Raw genomic sequence first — 17,845 nt, 5'->3', positions numbered from 1 at the left:
GGGCTGAGCACATTTTCTTTTACTGCTCTATTTCTCCTGTCGTCAGCTGAAGGGCTTCCAGGCTGTTCCCTCCACCTGCCACCCCCAGCCTGCCTCCACTCAGTCACAGCTGAGCTTCCAAGGCTCAGTTCAGGCATCACCCTTCTTGGCCCATGATCCTCTGGGCTGATTCTAGCCCCAGAACTCATTGTTGGATTGCGACTGTCTCTTTTGAGGCCAGTTTTCCTGTCTGGGGACCAGGCCTTGTCCACCTCTGTGTCCCAGGGCCAGGGGCATGTGTAGGTGCTGTTCAACCTGGCTTAGACAGGCCAAGAGCTGCAATGTCAAATGCCTGTTTGGGAAATGGACGAGGCACTTCAGAGACATGATTTGCTTGGTGCTCCACAGAAAAGAGGGAAGGAGGACTGTTCTGGGGGGTGGAAGCAGAGACCCCCAGGAGAAGGGCCTAGGAGTGGGGTTCCTGCAGCTTCCCTTCAGCTGTTCCCTGCTGGAAGGCAGGCATGTGAACTCAAGAGACAGAACCTAAGTCAGCTTCTGCCAGCCTGATGGGACCTGCTGATTTGCTCTAATGAAATTCTTCCTTACCTGTACATAGTCATCACTTAGATCCAACACAGGGTGACAGTATGGCTGGGGCTCATTTGTCGGTCACCTGATAAATGAATACTCTTGTCCAGAGCAGCCCACCTCACTCTAAATATGAAAACTAGCAGATTAAAAAAAAAAAAATCTTTCTCCTCCTGGGCTGTTTCCATTGAACTAACGCTTGTCTTATCACCCACTGGGATGCAGTATGTTGAGTCTGGCAGAGCTCTTCGTTAGTTATGTGACTCTTAAAATATTGACCCACAGTTTTATGAACCAGGTTCAGAGTGGTTTAAATGGATTTGTTCCCATCCAGAGCCTCTGGGCTTCCCCAGCATCGTCATGTCCCTGCCTAGACACACACACAGCCAACCTCCAGGGCGCACCGGCTCTCCCTCCGCACGCTGGGAGGGGTGGCGGGGCGAGCAAGGGGACCGCTGGTTTTCATCCCCACCTCTACCCCTGCATCTCTGGACTGATGGAAGCTCTCAGATACAGGCTGTGTGAAGAATTCAGCCCTTTCCAGGTGCCACCCTCAACTCCACCTTAGATCCAAGGCCAGAACAACCTGGATTAGGCTGGGTTGATGGTAAGTCAGACGGCAAGGCCAGTGGACGTCAAAGCCTGACTGGAGCCCACGGTTCTACTTTCCTGAGCTGCCGCTCTGCAGGCCAAGTCCATCTTTTAGGGCAGCCTGGGATGCAGAGGGAGCCCTGCTTTTCCAGGACCTAGAGATGCTCTAAAACAGTTCTCTCGGCACCTGGGAAGCTGACCAGATTTCTGCGTCAGCAATGGCCTCTGGGAGCTTCATCACAGGTAGCTCAGGCCAGGCCTGGGCAGCCATCATGACTGGGAGGACCGGCCCGTTCCATCCAGGCTTCCCTCGGGGTGAGAACTGCTCTTCCTGGCAGAGGCCTCAGCCCAGCTGTCCCCACCTGGGAGGAGGCCTTGCCCAGTGCCCTGCAGGGCCCTGTGCGGTCGCCTGGCTGTGGCCATCCTCCCATAGCCACTGTGGAGAGAGAGACCGTGCTCCCTGGCTAGAGGTGTCTATGCCAGTCCATTTCCCAGCAAATCTTTGTGAAATTCAAGCCCAGTTCCTCACAGGTCACATTTGGGTGTTGCAGAATTACTGCCATCTGGTCATTCTGCAACAACACAAAGACTTGGCTGCTGGTTTCACCTTACAGGCAGCTCACAGCTCAGGGTGGTGTCCACTGCCAACTGCATGCAGAGGCTGGGCGCATACCTCCACCATGGCCTTCGTCGCCACCTGCGAATGTCACCTTACACAACTGTCTTCCTCTGTGGGCTGTGCGTTTCGGGGGGGGAGGATCTTTCTCATTGCCCAGTAGCTGGCACTAGCAGGTGTCCAACAGTTTGCTAGACAAGCAAAGGAAAGGTGTCTAGATCTGGGCTAGGAAACAACTGGCAAATGCATCCTCTGCCCACGAGGCACGTGGGCAGACGTCCTCAGGGCCCTTCCTTCCACACTGAGGAATTTCCGAGGGGTCACTTTCTAAGTTTGGCAGTGGGAAATGATCCATCTGGCAAGTAACGCAACTCTGAATATATAAGGGCTTCCTGAAGATTCCTGTGGTTCCCCGGCACGAGCTCAGCTTTATCAGGGCTCTGACCAGCGCTGGCCTCAGGCCTCTACGGAGACCTGGCCTGGCCTGGATGGGAAGCAGGCACAGGAGGGCAGGCTTCTCCCTGCGGATGGGCAGCTTCGCTTTGTAACAAAGCATAGTGGGCAGCAGCAACCTCTTGTGCTCTTGCTTGTTGAAGTCAAGAGGGAAGGTGGGGGGGGGGTCCACCATACACGGCCTGTGTAACCTGGACGGCTAACCTCCCTAACCTCCACTTCCCACCCCACAGGGTGAGGATTAAATGAGACACATTATGTAAAGCTCTCATCTCGGGGCCCGGCATGTTGTTAAGCATTCCATAAATATTAGTAATTATTATTATAAAAACCTTAAGGTGACAAGAGTCTGGTGTCATTAGAATACTGAAGAATGCTAGAACACAGAACATGAAGGGGGACAAGAACAAATGCAGCCTACGCCCTGGAGATATTCACTCAGCACTTGCTGGGCATCTGCAGCGTTCCAGGCATTGTGCTAGGGGCTGGGGCAGAGACACTGTCTCAGCCCTTGGGCCTAGGGAGTCAGGAGATAAACACATGCTCACTCCCCTACCTCCCCATGAGAATTTTCTTAGTCACAGACTGGCTCTTTGCTCCGGCATTTATTTACTGAGTTCCCACAGCAATGTTCTCAGCACTTTGGGCGATGGATCCCTCAGAGGATCTGAGGAAAGTGGTTTTACACGCATTCCTTCACACACTCTACCCACAAAACCTCCTCCATTCTATTGCAAGGAGTTCATGGGTCATGAAGCCTAAGGCGGAGCCTGCCTCACAGGACACACAGCAAAGTGCTGGTGTTTCTGAGGAGGCAAAGGGTCACACAGGCCACGTAAGAGTTAGGTTTGATGAGTCTAACAGTTGGAAAATACACCGGGTGAAAGCCGAGAGGAGTGACGGCTTCCTTCAGCTTCAACAGCAGAACACTGAAGAATCTGACGGTTTCCTAGAATATTTAGGACACAAAAGATGGCGACCAGCTAACTGGTCTTTCATCTGCACTGAAGACTAATGAGAGGAAACAGACTGAGATGAAACTAGAGGGCTGTTAGAACTAAGGAAGAACTTCCCAACATGACAGACGCACTAAACAATTCAGTTCAAGTTGATTTAAAAAGTACACCACCATCTCACTTATCTAAAACTCAACCACATACTCAATCTTGAGTGTCCGATACATGCGGCAGAACCAGGAAACAACCAACAGACAAAGCCTTGGTGGCCAACACAGGTGCCGGAGCCAGGAGTCGAGTGGGACTCACAGGGAAGTCCCCCCCTTCGCTCCTCACTCAGACCCTTTCCTCTTCTTGATCGACAACTCTGACTACTAGACTCGGCTTCCTGGCTGACTCCGTACCCCCACGGCACCTCACGCTCACAGCCAGGCTGAGAGGTGCTACTGGTGTCTCCTGGACAGCAGCAGAGAAGTGACAACGGGCCCTGACTGTAAAGGTGGACACAAAGACAGTTGGGGCAGGGCCTCAGTAAAGTCGAGTGAAAGCACACGGCACCGTGGGAGTATTTAGTGCAGAGGCAAAGCCGCAGAGCGCAGTAGAGCCTAAGGAAAATGCTTTGGTATCACCATATAAACATTGTGAATAATCCTAAATTATTAAAAAGGGCTACATGATGTCCAGTGGACACCATCAAAGCAAAAAATAGGTCCATAAATTAAAACAAGAGCAATTCCTTCTGTGACGTTCCAGAGAGCTCAAACACGAAGGTGTTTAGAGAAGATCACAGCTGGCCCACCACTGAGGGAGACACCGTCGAGAGGACACCCAGCAGAGGAGTGGTGCTGGGCGAGTGCGGTGCTGCTGCCTGGGTGGGCCCTGCTTCTGGGCGCTCCCCACAGCCCTTCAGTTCCAGGGTGATGGGAGCGAGGTCCTCATCGACCCCAGGAAACGAGCCACGTCCTCTGCCACACCGGCCCACTCCTGGGCTTGGAAGGCAGACACCGTGTCTCACTCATCTTCAACCCTGGAGCCTGGCCCAGCAGCCCCTGGCACGTCCTTGGGTCGTGGGGTCATGTGGGGCTGGCCGGGGGCAGCGTGCAGTCAGCGGCGTGCTGTGTGTTCTGCATCTCAGCTAGGCTTTGCTGGGTTGGGTTTTCAGAGCAGCTGCATAAGTTGGCCACTTGCTTTTTGCTTGACTCAACGGGCATAAGCTGGGCACTTGCTCTGGTCACTCTGTGAGGTCTCTGCCCACCTGAGTGCCCCCCTTTGGAGAAGTGTGCTCAGAAGGGAGAGTAATCGTGTTCAATTCCTCTTCAATAAATAAAGTGATTTATATCTAAGTGATTTATATCCACTGATGGCCTTTGTCATCAAGCACAGCAACACCCTCAGGCTCTGGAGGCTTCCTGCCCAACCACCAAGAAAAAGCCACAATGCCCCAGAGAGTCGGGGAGTGGCAGTGAAGACAGATCAGAAACACTTCCCCACAGAGAGCACAGCCAAAAGCTAGAGAGCCAAGCACGTTCTGGTTACCTGCCAGGCAGCTGCAGGAGGTGACAGCCATGGGCACCTTTCTTCAGGCTTAGAGCCAACATGCAATCCTGTGGCCCATTTCCTGTATGGGCTAACCTCCCTCAGAGTATCTCAGGCCTCTGTGGCCTGGGCCTGGGCTCTGACTTCCAGCTACCCAAGAGAGGGTGCTTACAGCAGAGGCATTTGCTACTTCAAGTATCTGAACGTGCCCTAGAGGCTGGTGCAGCCCACCGGCAGGCAGCTCTTGCCAGGAACTGAGTGGGCCTGCTCATCAAATGGGACTGGCCTGAATACCACCAGCTTCTAGCACTCCTCAAAGTCTTGGAAAGGGACAGCCCTCCTTGGGTTTAAAAACTAAACAGCTGAGCCATCAACTTAGAAAGGTTAGCCTTAGGGGCCAAAGAGCAGTCTTTCCTCTGGGATGGGAATCTGTGGATGGACAAATACCCAGAGTGGCAGAAAAGACATAGGTCGTGCCAGGGAATTCTGAAAAAGGTATATATATGGCAGATAGAGAGAGGTACAGAGAAAACAAAAATGCTAATTTTCCCCATCCTCTCTCACTGGTCAAATCACGTCACCATATGCTCAAAGAGCATTTGGAAAAAAACAACGGAAGGACTCCAAGTCACACTGGATTGCTGCAGCCCTAGGAGGTTCCTAGAATGGACAGAATTGCGGTCCATCGCAAAAAGATGAGTAAAGGGAACGGCAAAGCTGTACAAAGGAAATTTAACGAGAAGGAAAAAAACGCTGTTTGCTTAATGTGGCCCTGTGTTAAATCAACCAAGGGAACTCTCTTTTATAAGGTCTTTGAGAGTTGCAAAGTATTTAGTTTCGAGAGTTCCTGGTGGCCTAGAATTCTCTGTCTTGGGTCATCCTTGGGTAGTTATTTGGGCTGCAGGAAGGGACACTCTCGCATCATGGCTCGGGCCCAGGAAGCCCCTGCCAGCCCCAGGGCCTGTTTGGGTTTGGGTCTCTACCCTCCTTGCACTCTTCCTTCCTCTCTCCAAACCTCAGCAGAGAAAGATTCTGTGTGTCTGCATAGGGTTCATAATCCTCAAATTGGGACAGCTGAGGGCTTAAAAACACACAGTCCTACCCAACAACCCAAGCAGCCTGACCAGAAGGAAAGCCCTCAATTCTCACCGCCCACCTCCTTGGCATCAGAGAAAAGCCCAAATGGCAGCAGAGGCCAGGGAGGGCGCTGTACCTAGCCTGGTGGGTGGCTCAGCCGGGTGGCTCAGCCGGGTGGCTGAGGAGAGCTGCAGGTGCAGCTGCACAGGCAGGCAGGGAGGGCTCCTTTCAGCATGAGACTTGGCTGCCCCAGTTTGCTTCCATGACAATGGAAATCAGAGAAAGGCGGATGTGCAGACGACAGTGATATAAGGAGGTCTGGGGGAGGGAAAAGGAAAAGATGTTCAATGTACCTGTGAAGTAGCTTAACAACTCTCCTCTTGGAAACCTATGACAAATGTGGTATTTTTTTGTGACCTTGTGGGTTACACATTCAACATTCTACCAGGGAATCGGGGAGTAGTAAGAACAGCCTGGGCTTTGGGTCCGACACAAAAAGACCCAGGCCACAGAGGCCTGAGATACTCTGAGGGAGGTTAGCCCATACAGGAAATGGGCCACAGGATTGCATGTTGGCTCTAAGCCTGAAGAAAGGTGCCCATGGCTGTCACCTCCTGCAGGGCATGTTCAGATACTTGAAGTAGCAAATGCCTCTGCCGTAAGCACCCTCTCTTGGGTAGCTGGAAGTCAGAGCCCAGGTCTGTTACAATCCCTGCTCAGCTGTATCAGCCACGTGATCCGTCTGCAAAACGGACAAGGCAAAGTCTTCCTCCCAAGGTTTAAAATAAGGAGTTACAGTCTTGTGATTTTCCATTTGCCCACCTCTTAACGTACAAAACCCACCACTGCCACATTTCAAACTTAAAAGTACCTTCGAATTGAAAGATCAACTTGGGGAAAAGTAAAATCAAATGTATACAAAAGGGAATTTTAGTGTAAGTTTTCATAATTTAAAAGTGAGTTTGTGGTAAAAACCCTTTTCTCTGAGATCAAGAACGAGACATGGACGCCTGCTATCATCACTTCCATTAAATACTGTAGAGCACTATGAGGCAAGAAAAAGAAACAAATGGTGTGATACTGGAAAGGAAAAAGTAAAACTGGGTACAGAGAAAATCAGAAAAAATCTACAGATGAATTATTTGAATTTAATAAATTGAGCAAGGTCACTGGATACAGGGTCAATAAAAATAAACTGTCTTTCCATATATCAGCAACAAAGAGAAAAGGAAATTTATAAATACCATTTTAAATAGTATCACAAATATTAAATACCTAGGAGTAAATCTAATGAGAGATAATCAAGAAGACAACTGCATAAAAATTTATGAAACGTTACTGAGAAAAATTAACGAAGACCTAAATAAAGAGTGGGATATACCATGTTTGTGGAGTAGAAGACAATCATAAAAGGGTTAATTTTTTCCCAACTTGATTTACAGATCCAAAGCAATCTCAGTGTAAATCCCAGCAAGTTTGTGTGCATGTGTGTGGCAACTGACAATCTGATTCTAAAATTTACATGGAAATGGAAAGGGCCAAGAATAGGCTAGGTGCCCTTTACTGAGGAGCAGCAAGGTGGAAAAGTCTAACTCTACTGAATATCAAGACTTATAATAAAAGTACAATGATTAAGACAGTGTGGTATTGGCACAAGAAGAGACATGCAGATCAGTGAAACAGAATAGAGTGCAGATACAGATCCGTGCAGATATAGACCCTTCATTTTGACAAAGGTGGCCCTGTGGAGCAGTAGGAATGATGCTGGGTCGCTTAGATGTCCATACGGGAAAAAAATGAAACTTGCTGTACTATATTCAAAAATCATCTCTGAGTAGATTATGGTCTAAAATAGAAAAGGTAAAACAATAGAGCTTCCAGAAGATAATGTAAGAACATTTTGATGGCTGATTGCCTATGTCCACTGGACGGGCCACAGAGTGCCCAGATTAAACATTATTTCTGAGTGTGTCTGTGAGGGTGTTTCTGGATGTCTGTGAGCACTTGAATTGGATAAAGTAGATTGCCCTCCCCAGTGTGGGAGGCCTGAATAGAACCAAAGGGTGAGGAGGGAGTTTTTCCTCTCACTGCTTGCCCTCTCGTCTTATCTTCTCCTCCCGGCAGACTGGGAGTTACCACTGACTTTCCTGGTTCTCCAGCTTACCAGACAGCAGATCATGGGACTTCTCAGCCTCCATAATCACATGAGCCAATCCCTCATAATAAATCTCCTTTTATATATATACAAATATATATATATATACATATATATACATATATATATATACACATATATATACATATATATATATATATATACACACATATATATACATATATATATATATATATATATATATATATATATATATATATATCTCCTACTGGTTCTGTTTCTTGGAGAACTCTAATACCAAACATGTCTTCATGATGTTTATATAGTTTTCTTAAATGGGATATAAGAAGAATTAACCATAAAGAAAAAAACTGATACACTGAACTACATTGAAATGCAGAATTTCTGTTCATTTAAACACCACCAAAGAGAGTAAAAAGGCAAGCTACTGAGTAGAAAAAGATATCTGCAACATGTATAACCAACAAAGGACTCATACCCAGAATAGAGAGAACTGTAAGTCAACAAGAAAAATGGAAAACCTAGAAGAATAATGGGCACAAAATTTGAAAAGGCATTCTACTGAATGGCCAATAAATATATGAAATCTCATATGTTGCTGGCAGGAGTGTTAAACTGGTACAACCACTTAGGAAAATCATTTGGCAGTATCCACTAAAGTGGGTATTTTCCCTGAGTTAGTAATTTCACTCCTAGGTATATACTCAAAAGAGATATGTGCATGTGTGCACCAAAAGACATGTATAAGCAGAATTATTTATTACAACCTCAAATCGGAAACAACTCAAATGTTCACTGAATTAATGCAGATTGGACAAATTACAATGTATTCATACAAAGGAAGACTTATAGCAATCAAAATGAATGAATTAGAACTATATGCAGCAACAAAGATGAATTCTCACAAACATAATGCTGAAAGAAGAAAGTCAGACACAAAAGAGAAGACACTGAATGATTCCGTTTATATGAAGTTCAAAGCCAGGCAAAACTAATCTATAGTGTTAGAAGTAATGATGGTGGATTCCTTTCTGGAGGAGAGAGGGGTATGCTGGAAGCTCCTGGGGTGTTGAAATGTTCTATTTCTTGATCTGGGTGATAGTTACGTGGGTGTGTTTGTTTGCTACTACTCTTTGAACTAGATGCATATGACTTGTGCACTTTTCTCTTTGCATGTCATAGTTCAAAAATAAGTTTTACAAAGTGAGTTTATGTAAGAATCTATTTTCCAGTGTGTGGACTACGGGAGAAAATAGTGGAGTGGATATTAAGTCACATTACGCGCTGAGACATGGACCAGTGTGCATGATGTGTCTGCATCTGGCCTCTGCCCAGTATAATCTCCCCACTGCCGCTGGCTTCCACATTTCCTCACTCTGATCAGTTCTGCCCTTAGAATGCCAGCAGGAGCCGAGGGGCTAGCAATTTCTATCAGGGGCTGAGCACCCTGGCCCAGCAGCATAGGAAACCTCTGATGAGACAATCCAGTGCTTCACAGCATGACTTCAGGCTCCACCCCCCCAACCCCCCACTCCCCCCATTCTCCCAAGACGTAGGGAAAGGGCGCTGACTCAACGCAGCTGAGTAAGAGCTTCCCTGCCCTGGCCACCTGTGGGCTGCATTACATTTGTGGGAGACTGGGTGACTGTAACCCAATGGTAATGTAAGCCACACAGAAGGCAGTCTCGCTGACCCAGGCCTTGCTGCCCTCCCTGCCCAGGACCCACAGGCAAGTTCAGCATCACTCTGTGTAGCGGTTCCAGGCCCCACCCCTGCCGTGTATCACGTGGCTGAGGCAGTATCCCAGGGAGAAGCCTGCTGGCTCTACCTCTGGTTTACAGCTTGACCTGGGGCAGGGCACCACTAGGGGAACTGGCCTCCCTTTCTATAAGTGGGAGTGTTCATACTCCCCCGCTTCCCTTCCTATAGGGAAAACTCGGGTCAAATGAAACACTGCATTTTGGCACCCAGGATATCATTATTGTTGCTGCATGGAGTGAGGTGGTGGGAGGGAACAGGAGCCCCCCCACCATCTCTCTGCACGGTGTGGAAGTGGAGAAGCAGATCCCTCACTGATCACCATCTTGATTCCAGCAGCTTAAGCAGGAGTCATGCCTGCATCACACCAAAGCCCGACACTAAAGGCTGCGGTGGAAAACAGCGAGCTCCCACCTGCACCGCCAGCGGCCGACTCCAAGACGCCCACTGCGGCTGCCGGCTTGCTCCCATGAGGTCACTTCTGGCACCTTTCTCTGGCTGAGTTGCCTCCAATTTCCCCAAAACCCCTCCTCCTCCCCCTTGATTTCCAGCTCTCCTTTCTCCTAACCAAGGGCTTCACCAGGAACAAGGAAGGCATTCTTCATTCTAACCTGGCAGTGTCAGCGGGAGGTCTGGAGGCTCTCAGGTAACACCACTCCTTAGCCTGAGGAACTGGCATCAGGTCCAAGGTGCAGGCACAGAGTGTCATTTCCAAAGTACTGGGAACACTGGGAAGTGTTAGTGTTGGTTTGCAGTTGTCAGGGCTGCTGGGAAATATTCCATCTGCTTATTTAGGTGAAGGAAGAGGACAAGAACAAAGCAGAGGAGGAAACGAATTAAATGCAGGGCTTTATCCAGGAGCCCTGCTCTTTCTCCTGCCCGAGTGCGGTGGCCGAGAAAAGGCGCCTCTCAGCTCTCCCACCACAGGAGCGTACACTGCCTGGTGGCCCAGCCGCAGCCCCTGACCCACCGCTGCATTGACACCAAGGCCACATTTCCCGAGGGCTGCTCCCAGCCAGTGACTAAGCACTCGAAGGACCTGCAGGATGTGAGGCTCCTCCAGCAGGTGACTTTGGTTCCAGGACTTCCCATCAGTCCAGCTGAACCTTCTTAAAACTGGGCTGCAGCCCAAGACTCTTCCTACCCGGTCCTCCTCCTACGCCCTCCTCCACAGGGGCTGAGCTTGTGTCAAGATCTGAAGGCTCTCCTCCTGCTTTCTCCTCTTCTCTCCCCTTCTAATCCTGTCCTGGCATCTGCTTCTCAGCAGACCTGATGTGTTAACACAGTGGTACTGGAGAGGGTCTGAGAGAGAGGCAAAGAGATAGAGTTTGGGGCCTGGCTTGCTTACTACCCAGTGGGCAGAGACAACACTCTTCTGAGTCGAATGTGGGGCATGGAGAGTCCCTGGCACAAAGCAGTGGCCCAGCTGCTCAAAGACTCACCAGTGGTGCCCTGGGAAAAAGCCTTTGCTCGACCGTGTCGATTCAAGCATTTGAGAGCCCAGGAGGTGCAGCGTCTACCAGGACCATGAAGTGAGGCACACGGTGCCCAGCAGGGGGACGATGACAGGCTGAGGGCCCTCAACCAGCAGCTGCAGGCTAAGCCGGAGAGCCAGAGGGCCTCTTACAGAGGCAGCTTACAGAAAGGTGGCCCACACTCCCCGCGGAAGGCTAGCGACATCCTGTGCTGCAAGACATGCAGGGGGCCCACCCTGCATCCCCCACCTCATTTCTGGGGCTTCAAGGCCCGTAACTAGGTTTAAATGCCAGGGAAATGGGGCTGGGGATGTGCTGGGCCTGATAAGGCAGAAAGAGATTATATACCAGGAGTGGGAAGGATGAGCTAGCAGGATTTGAGGGCCTTCATCAAAGGGGCCAGGCAATGAGATGAGCAAGAATTCACTGATCTGGGCGTATTTTCTTGGGATGTGGGATTCAGCACCCTTTCAAAGACCCTAGGGGACGGGGCAAACTCGCTGCTGGAGTGGTCCTTAGAGGCCTGCAGACAGTGACAGCTAAGGCTGAGCAAAGTGGAAGGGCGTGAGCTGCCCTGAAAGACAGCTGGGGAAGGAAGAAAGAGGCTGAGGGAAGGGGCCTGCTGGGTCCAGAAGACCTAGCAGAGGCCTATGGACTGTGGGAGGGCCCACAGGACACCCCCTTCACCAGGCTCACCAGAAGTGTGCTGGTGAGAGGAACACCAGCATTGCTAAGGAGACTGGTAGTGGCTCTTCTTTGCAGGCCACCAAGGACAGCAGAAGAGGCAGTCACAGAGCTGGGTGATGGAACCCAAGGCAGCTCAGGCCAGGGGTAACACAACAAGGGTCCCTCTGAACTACCAGGATTCTTTGCGCTGTGTACCCAGGGGTCAGCAGACGAGAGGAGGAGTCACATCGTGGAGGGGAGGGAATCTCCTGGTGCTGCCTTGCCCGACTGTGAACAGACACATGGACATATGTGTCAACCCCGTCCTGAGAAGGATATGACAACCAAGGGCTCAGAAACTCCCCATGAAGTTTTGAGTCACACCACCAGCTAAGCTGCCAAGACCTGCTGACGTGCTGGCTGAAGGTGAGAAGAATTCTGAATGGGCAGCGGAGGAGGGGGAGGACCAGATGGGGCCCCAGGTGCCACTACAGTAATGGAGGTGGTAGTCTGTCCCATTAACATGTCCTTTCTAAGCTCTTCCTCAGGAACAGAGGCCACGGGAGCCACAGACAAGTTGCTCCCCACACAAGTGGAGAAATGGATCTGTGCAGGGCAAGGGGTGGGCTGTAGCTGCCACAAGAAGCCCCGTCCAGGCAAACGGCCCTCTGGATCCCTGTGCCCAGGGGTGACTGGGCACGGCAGGGGTCCTGAGGCAGGTCCGCCCCTGTGGGACCTGAGAACAGCACCGTGGGCTGACACTCTGCCTGCCCAGCCTCCTTTCCCCGTCCCTCTCCTTCACAGGGGCAGGCCAGAATGGGCTTTGGAATCTGCTAGAACTAGAGGAAAATTCAGGTTCTGCTCTTGACCATGGTGTGACCTAGGGCAGGTTAACCTCTCTGACTCTCAGCCTTGTTTTGTTTTTATTTTATTTAATCTGTAAAACTGTGAAAATAATATAACCTCCTTGACTTTTTTTAAATCTGTAAAACTATAAAAATAAGATCTGTCTTGAATGGTTTTGAAACTAGAAATAACTTGGGTAAGCCCCTAGCCCAGTGCTGGTGAGTTGTGGGCATTCAGGAGGCGGTAGCTCCTATCACTATTATGCTACATGGATCAGAAACTCTACAGGTCGTGAACAAAGTATAGCCTTGCAATTATACTCAGCTTCTGCAAGTTTGCTTGGCATATTTAATGCTCTTTATAATTATTACTATGCCCTCCTATCAGGCAAAAAATGGTACATAGTGATGTAAATAACTGTAATTACTACTATATTTACAGAATTAAATCAAATGTTTGCAGTCTCTTTCTTCTATGTGTTAGTTCTTCAGAATGCATAAACCATCCAAGGAAACCGTTTTCCCTGATGTCATGCATAATTTAATCCTCATGATAATCCCACAAAAAATGAAAAAACAAAGGTTGGAAAGCCAAAGGCTGGGTAGCCAGGTTCCCTCTCTAAAAGGATTCAATTAGGTCCCCCAACCCCTGGGCTAGGCACCAGGGGTACTGAAATATACAAAACAGGCCTTGACCTTAAAAGGACTCAGCATAGAGGAAGTAGGAGACAAGTAAACCAGTGCCTGAAGTGCACTGTGATGAGTGCTGAAGCTGAAGCAGAAGCGGACAGGTGAGGCAGAGGACCGCGGAGAAGGCACTCACGCCTCAGCCTTTCGTGATGGTTGTCAGGGGTTGGAATGGCTTCCCAGAAGAAGTAATACTTGGCTGAGAGTGGAAGGAGAAGTAGAGATTACCCAGATGGGTGTGAGCGGGCGGTGGGAAAGAGTGGTGTTCTAGAAACGGGGCATGGCATGGTCACACAGAGACACCTTGCATGCGGCAGACTCAAGATGGTCTGGCAGGATGGAATGTGGGGTACGCTGGAGCAGGTGAGCGTCTAATCACAGAGCTGTCTTCTGGTGACGGGTGCCCAGTCCCTTCCTCTAGCCTACGAGCCCCTGAGGGCCACATGAGTGTTTATTCAGCTCTGCAGCCTCAGTGACTGGTTCTGTACTGGTACCCAGCAGACACTCTCTGTATGCTTGTTGAATGAATGAGTAATCAGACTCACATTTTAAAAAGTTTATTTAGACTTCTGGTTCTGACAAGATGGTAAACTGAACTGATGTGGACCTCTTTCCCAACACAAACACATAGAAAAGATGGATAAGAGATACCAAAAGAATAATCTAAATATGTAACTAAGCATGAAAGAATGAAGGGAAAATTCCCAGTTACTTGAAATGAAAAGGAAACTAAGTCAAAGCCATAATCATTACCATAGCAAAGGAGGGCTGGGAGTATGAGACCTTGATACAGTTATAGGAGTTAAGGTTTTCATGCCCACAGGAGGGAGAAGACCTGGCCAGGAACTGGAACTGAGAGCCCTGCAGAAAGCCAGGATCCAGGAAGGGCTGCTGGTCTTTGAACAGGGACCAGGAAGACCTTTCTCACAGCCCAGAGGAATGTCTGTATATGGCGCAGAGGGGAGGCGCTCCTTTGTGGGACGGGATCCCAAGCCTGTACCGCATGTGTGTGTCGAGGCTGAATACACACTACCCGGGTTCTGGGAATCCTAAGCCAAGAGGTTAACACCAAACTGGCAAGACCTATGGAACTCCCAGGATCCTGGCAGAATAAAGGCAAAAGCGATGAAAGAATGCATCCACAAGCTGGGGCATATGGGACTCTCACAGTGAACACAATCCCTGCTTAAGACAATCTCCTGATAAAAAAGAACAAACCATGTGAAAAAATGAACCACCATAAAGGCAAGTCAATAGAGACTCATATGGGAGAACTGGTACCCTTAGAACTAGAAATAAGCGAACAATCAGAAAAAGGCTATAAAATAAATATAATCAAAATAACTGGAAGAGGTGAAAGGAATAGAAATCATAGTGAAAAACTAGGACAGGAAAAAAGAACAGTAAAAAAAAAAAATAATGGGCTGATTTTAAAAAGCTCCAAACAGAACTTTTAAAAATTAAAAATAAAAACTAAACACCCAAATCAGGAAGGGGTATCAAAGAGCAGATTATAAACAGCTATAAGGAGACTAGTAAACCGACAAACAGTTTATTAGCCTCCTTATAGCTCCTTATTTTTGAGGACGTGCCCCACAGTGCAGCACTGGCAGAAAAGGAGGAGGAAAAAGAGAGGTGAAAGAATCAGATGGTAGGTTTCTAACAGGAGTTCCAAAAGAACAGACTAGGGAGAATAAAAAAGATAATAGATAATTTCAAAATGGGAAGAACTACACTGAGTCCTAAGCTACACAGATGAACAGTACAGATGAATCTACTCTTAGGCGTAATGTAGTAAAATGGCAGAACATCGAAGACAAAAATAACGTCGCAAAAGCAACCAGAATGAAAAGGCATGTAAAGCTCCCTCAGGCTGCAGAGAGGACAGGGTGGAGGTGAAAGGGCTAAAGGCAGGGAGGACATTTTGCACAGGAGCTCGGCCGTCCTGGCGGTGAGGAGGAGGACAGTGGGGAGTACTGTGGACGAAGCTGTTTGTCTGTGCAGGGTGCCACCAACCACGGAGTTGCTCCCAAGTCAGAAGCAGTCACTGGCCTCCGTACTGTTCCCACGGCTCTCAACTCTTACCGCTGAAGCGCACCCTGCAGGGTGCTGCAGTGCCTTCTTCTGTTTACACAAACTCCTTGAGGTCACAGACCAGGCCCCATTTATCTTTGTCTCCCTAGTGCCTCGCACAATACATTGTATGGAGTAGGGGCTTAATAAATGTTGAAATGAATTCTCATGAATCACTTGTTCACCCTTTTAGGCCTGTTCTTTGCTCTCTGAAGAGACCTCCAAGCCCTAATTTGAAAAACATGACTTTCAATCAGTTCTGGCTTCACTGGATTTAACATGCATATTAAAGGCTGGTGAAGTTTCTGCAACAGAGAAAAAGAAGGTGGTCCCCAGGTCCGTGGGTTGCGACTGGCAGTACCTGTCAGGGCGGGGGGGAGGCCGGAGACTCACACCTCTTAGATGCAGATTTGACCAGTGTTTGGGAGGCTGGCGGAATAATTCAAGGAGAAGAGCTTTACTAATCTAACCTCAGGCACAATAGGGCAGCTTCTTTCCCCTAATGCCCTCAGAGCTTTAAGAATGCTTACCTGAGAGCTGTGCCCTCCAGAGTCTAAGTCCCACCAGAGATGGACAAGTCCCAGGGCCTGTCCTCCCTGGAGCCCAGAGGCTAAACGAGCTTCCTGATGGAGAGGAATGGGATGACATAGAGTCACAGATCGGGGCTACTAGGATATTCCAGGAAAGGAAGCTGACACAAGAGTCCAGGAAGTATAAAAGCAGAGTGCCTATTTTCAGGACTATTCCATTTAATAGGAAAAGGCCACTGGGGAGAACTAACCGAGAGCCATAGTACTTATTCAGAAAAACTTCTTTGCTGATGGACTGAATTTGGCAGGGATAGATACGAAAATGATTACAAATTATACTGCAGAGAACACCCAGATAAAAGCAGTAGTTTCAAAAATTAAATGTACCAAACTAATATTCAGCTAATTTCTTCTATATGTAGAACCCCATCTCTCTGCTGCCGTTGCCTGCATGTTACTTGGCTGAGACAACATGGGCCCCTTAGGGCCTGGGGTGGAATCTCATTTCCTAAACACCAAGGTTGAGATTCAGGTAGTCGAGGGAATTGTCCCTAACAGTAAACAGAGGAACACAGGGCAGAACCTGGGAGAGGGGAGAAAGTCACAGGCAAGCTCACGGGGCTCTCCATGCTTGACTTCACAGCTCACAGTGGGGAGAGGAGGCTGCCTTCGGACGGAGCGCGCACAGCTGAGGGCAGTCAGAGGCGCGTGCCCCAGCCTCTTACTACTCAAAACTCTGCCAGCTGCAGCCTCAGTGCAGGGATGCGGCCCTGCTGGCACTGGGAAAACAGAAGCGAAGTCAGGATGATTTTTCTGAGACGATTTTTCAGGAGAGGCAATCAACGTTTACTGTGGGCATTCTACATGCTAGGCCGGCGACAATGTCTTTCCATTCAATCCCCATGACAATCATGCCAGAAAAGTTATCATTAGTCCCGTTGTTCTTAACAGATGAAGAAACCTGAGGCTTGGGGAGGTTAGAAAACTTGTCCACGGGTTGAGAATAAACCCCAAGACTGCCTCTAGCAAGAGAGAACGGTAGGGAGGGACCACTGAGGCATCTGATAGTCATACTTTCCAAGATCATGGCTCCTACCCAGTTTCCTACACAAAGGCTTTCTTTTACAGGTCTTTGGTCCAAAGCTTATCAATACTTACAACTCCTACATTCTCTCCTACAATGCTTATTCTGATAACATGCTAGGAGTTGGGAATTAGGCCAAGAAACAGAGCTAGGCTATTTTCTCCGATCAGTTTCAAAGAAAACGTAAGTTGTTGTCAACGGACCTCTGAACTGCTCAGACATGAACTTAAAGCTGGTGCCCTTCTCCCGCTGAACAAAAACTCTGCCAACCTTATTTCCAAAGAGCAGAGAGTCAGGCCAGAATTGGAGTGTGTAAACAGCCCCTGATCTGACACCACTGTGTTTCTGCGGCCACGGTCTGTCGTGTGAGGGGCTGCCGTCCACGGCCATCCAGCAAGCATCAGGGAGCTCAGGGCACCGCTGACAAGGAGGGCTTATGGCTTACAATTCTCTCACTCCCTAACAATGCTTGCCCCTGCCACCAAGGGACTCGCTCACCTGTCCCTGTCAGTCCTGACCCCAGAGAAGTCTAGCCCTACTTCTCTGCTGAACTAAGCATTATCAGAAGCTGAGATTGTATCTCTGACACAATGGCCTAGAAATCCTGTAACTGTCTTCCAGAAACAGTGCCATCCAAGAGGAGGAATGATGGTGTTAAAGGATGCTTGGTCAACCTTTTCTGAATGATTAATTTGGTGGGAATTGAGGGTACACAATAGCTGACGATAGCATCCTCCTAAAGATAAATTACAAAGAGGAATAATGCCTTGAAAGTGATCTGAATGGAAATTTGG

General features: G+C 48.8%; 1 protein-coding gene across 5 annotated transcripts in view; it reads right to left on the bottom strand.

Moving 5' to 3' along the window:
• The window catches only part of DIS3L2 (DIS3 like 3'-5' exoribonuclease 2), a 386,722-nt gene that overhangs the window by 18,326 nt on the left and 350,551 nt on the right, over positions 1-17,845 (bottom strand). The window contains exon 15 of one of the 5 annotated variants that reach the window (XM_007184727.3): positions 10,358-10,477. The exons of the other annotated variants lie outside the window; for them this stretch is intronic. Within the exon in view, the coding sequence (XP_007184789.1) occupies positions 10,450-10,477 (28 nt within the window). The 3' untranslated portion in view covers positions 10,358-10,449. Of the gene's footprint in view, positions 1-10,357; positions 10,478-17,845 lie in introns of those variants that run through there. 5 annotated transcript variants of the gene reach the window in all.

Source organism: Balaenoptera acutorostrata, chromosome 8 (assembly GCF_949987535.1).
Source record: "Balaenoptera acutorostrata chromosome 8, mBalAcu1.1, whole genome shotgun sequence".
Lineage (NCBI taxonomy): Eukaryota > Metazoa > Chordata > Mammalia > Artiodactyla > Balaenopteridae > Balaenoptera > Balaenoptera acutorostrata.
This window is presented reverse-complemented; position numbering and strand designations above follow the sequence as displayed.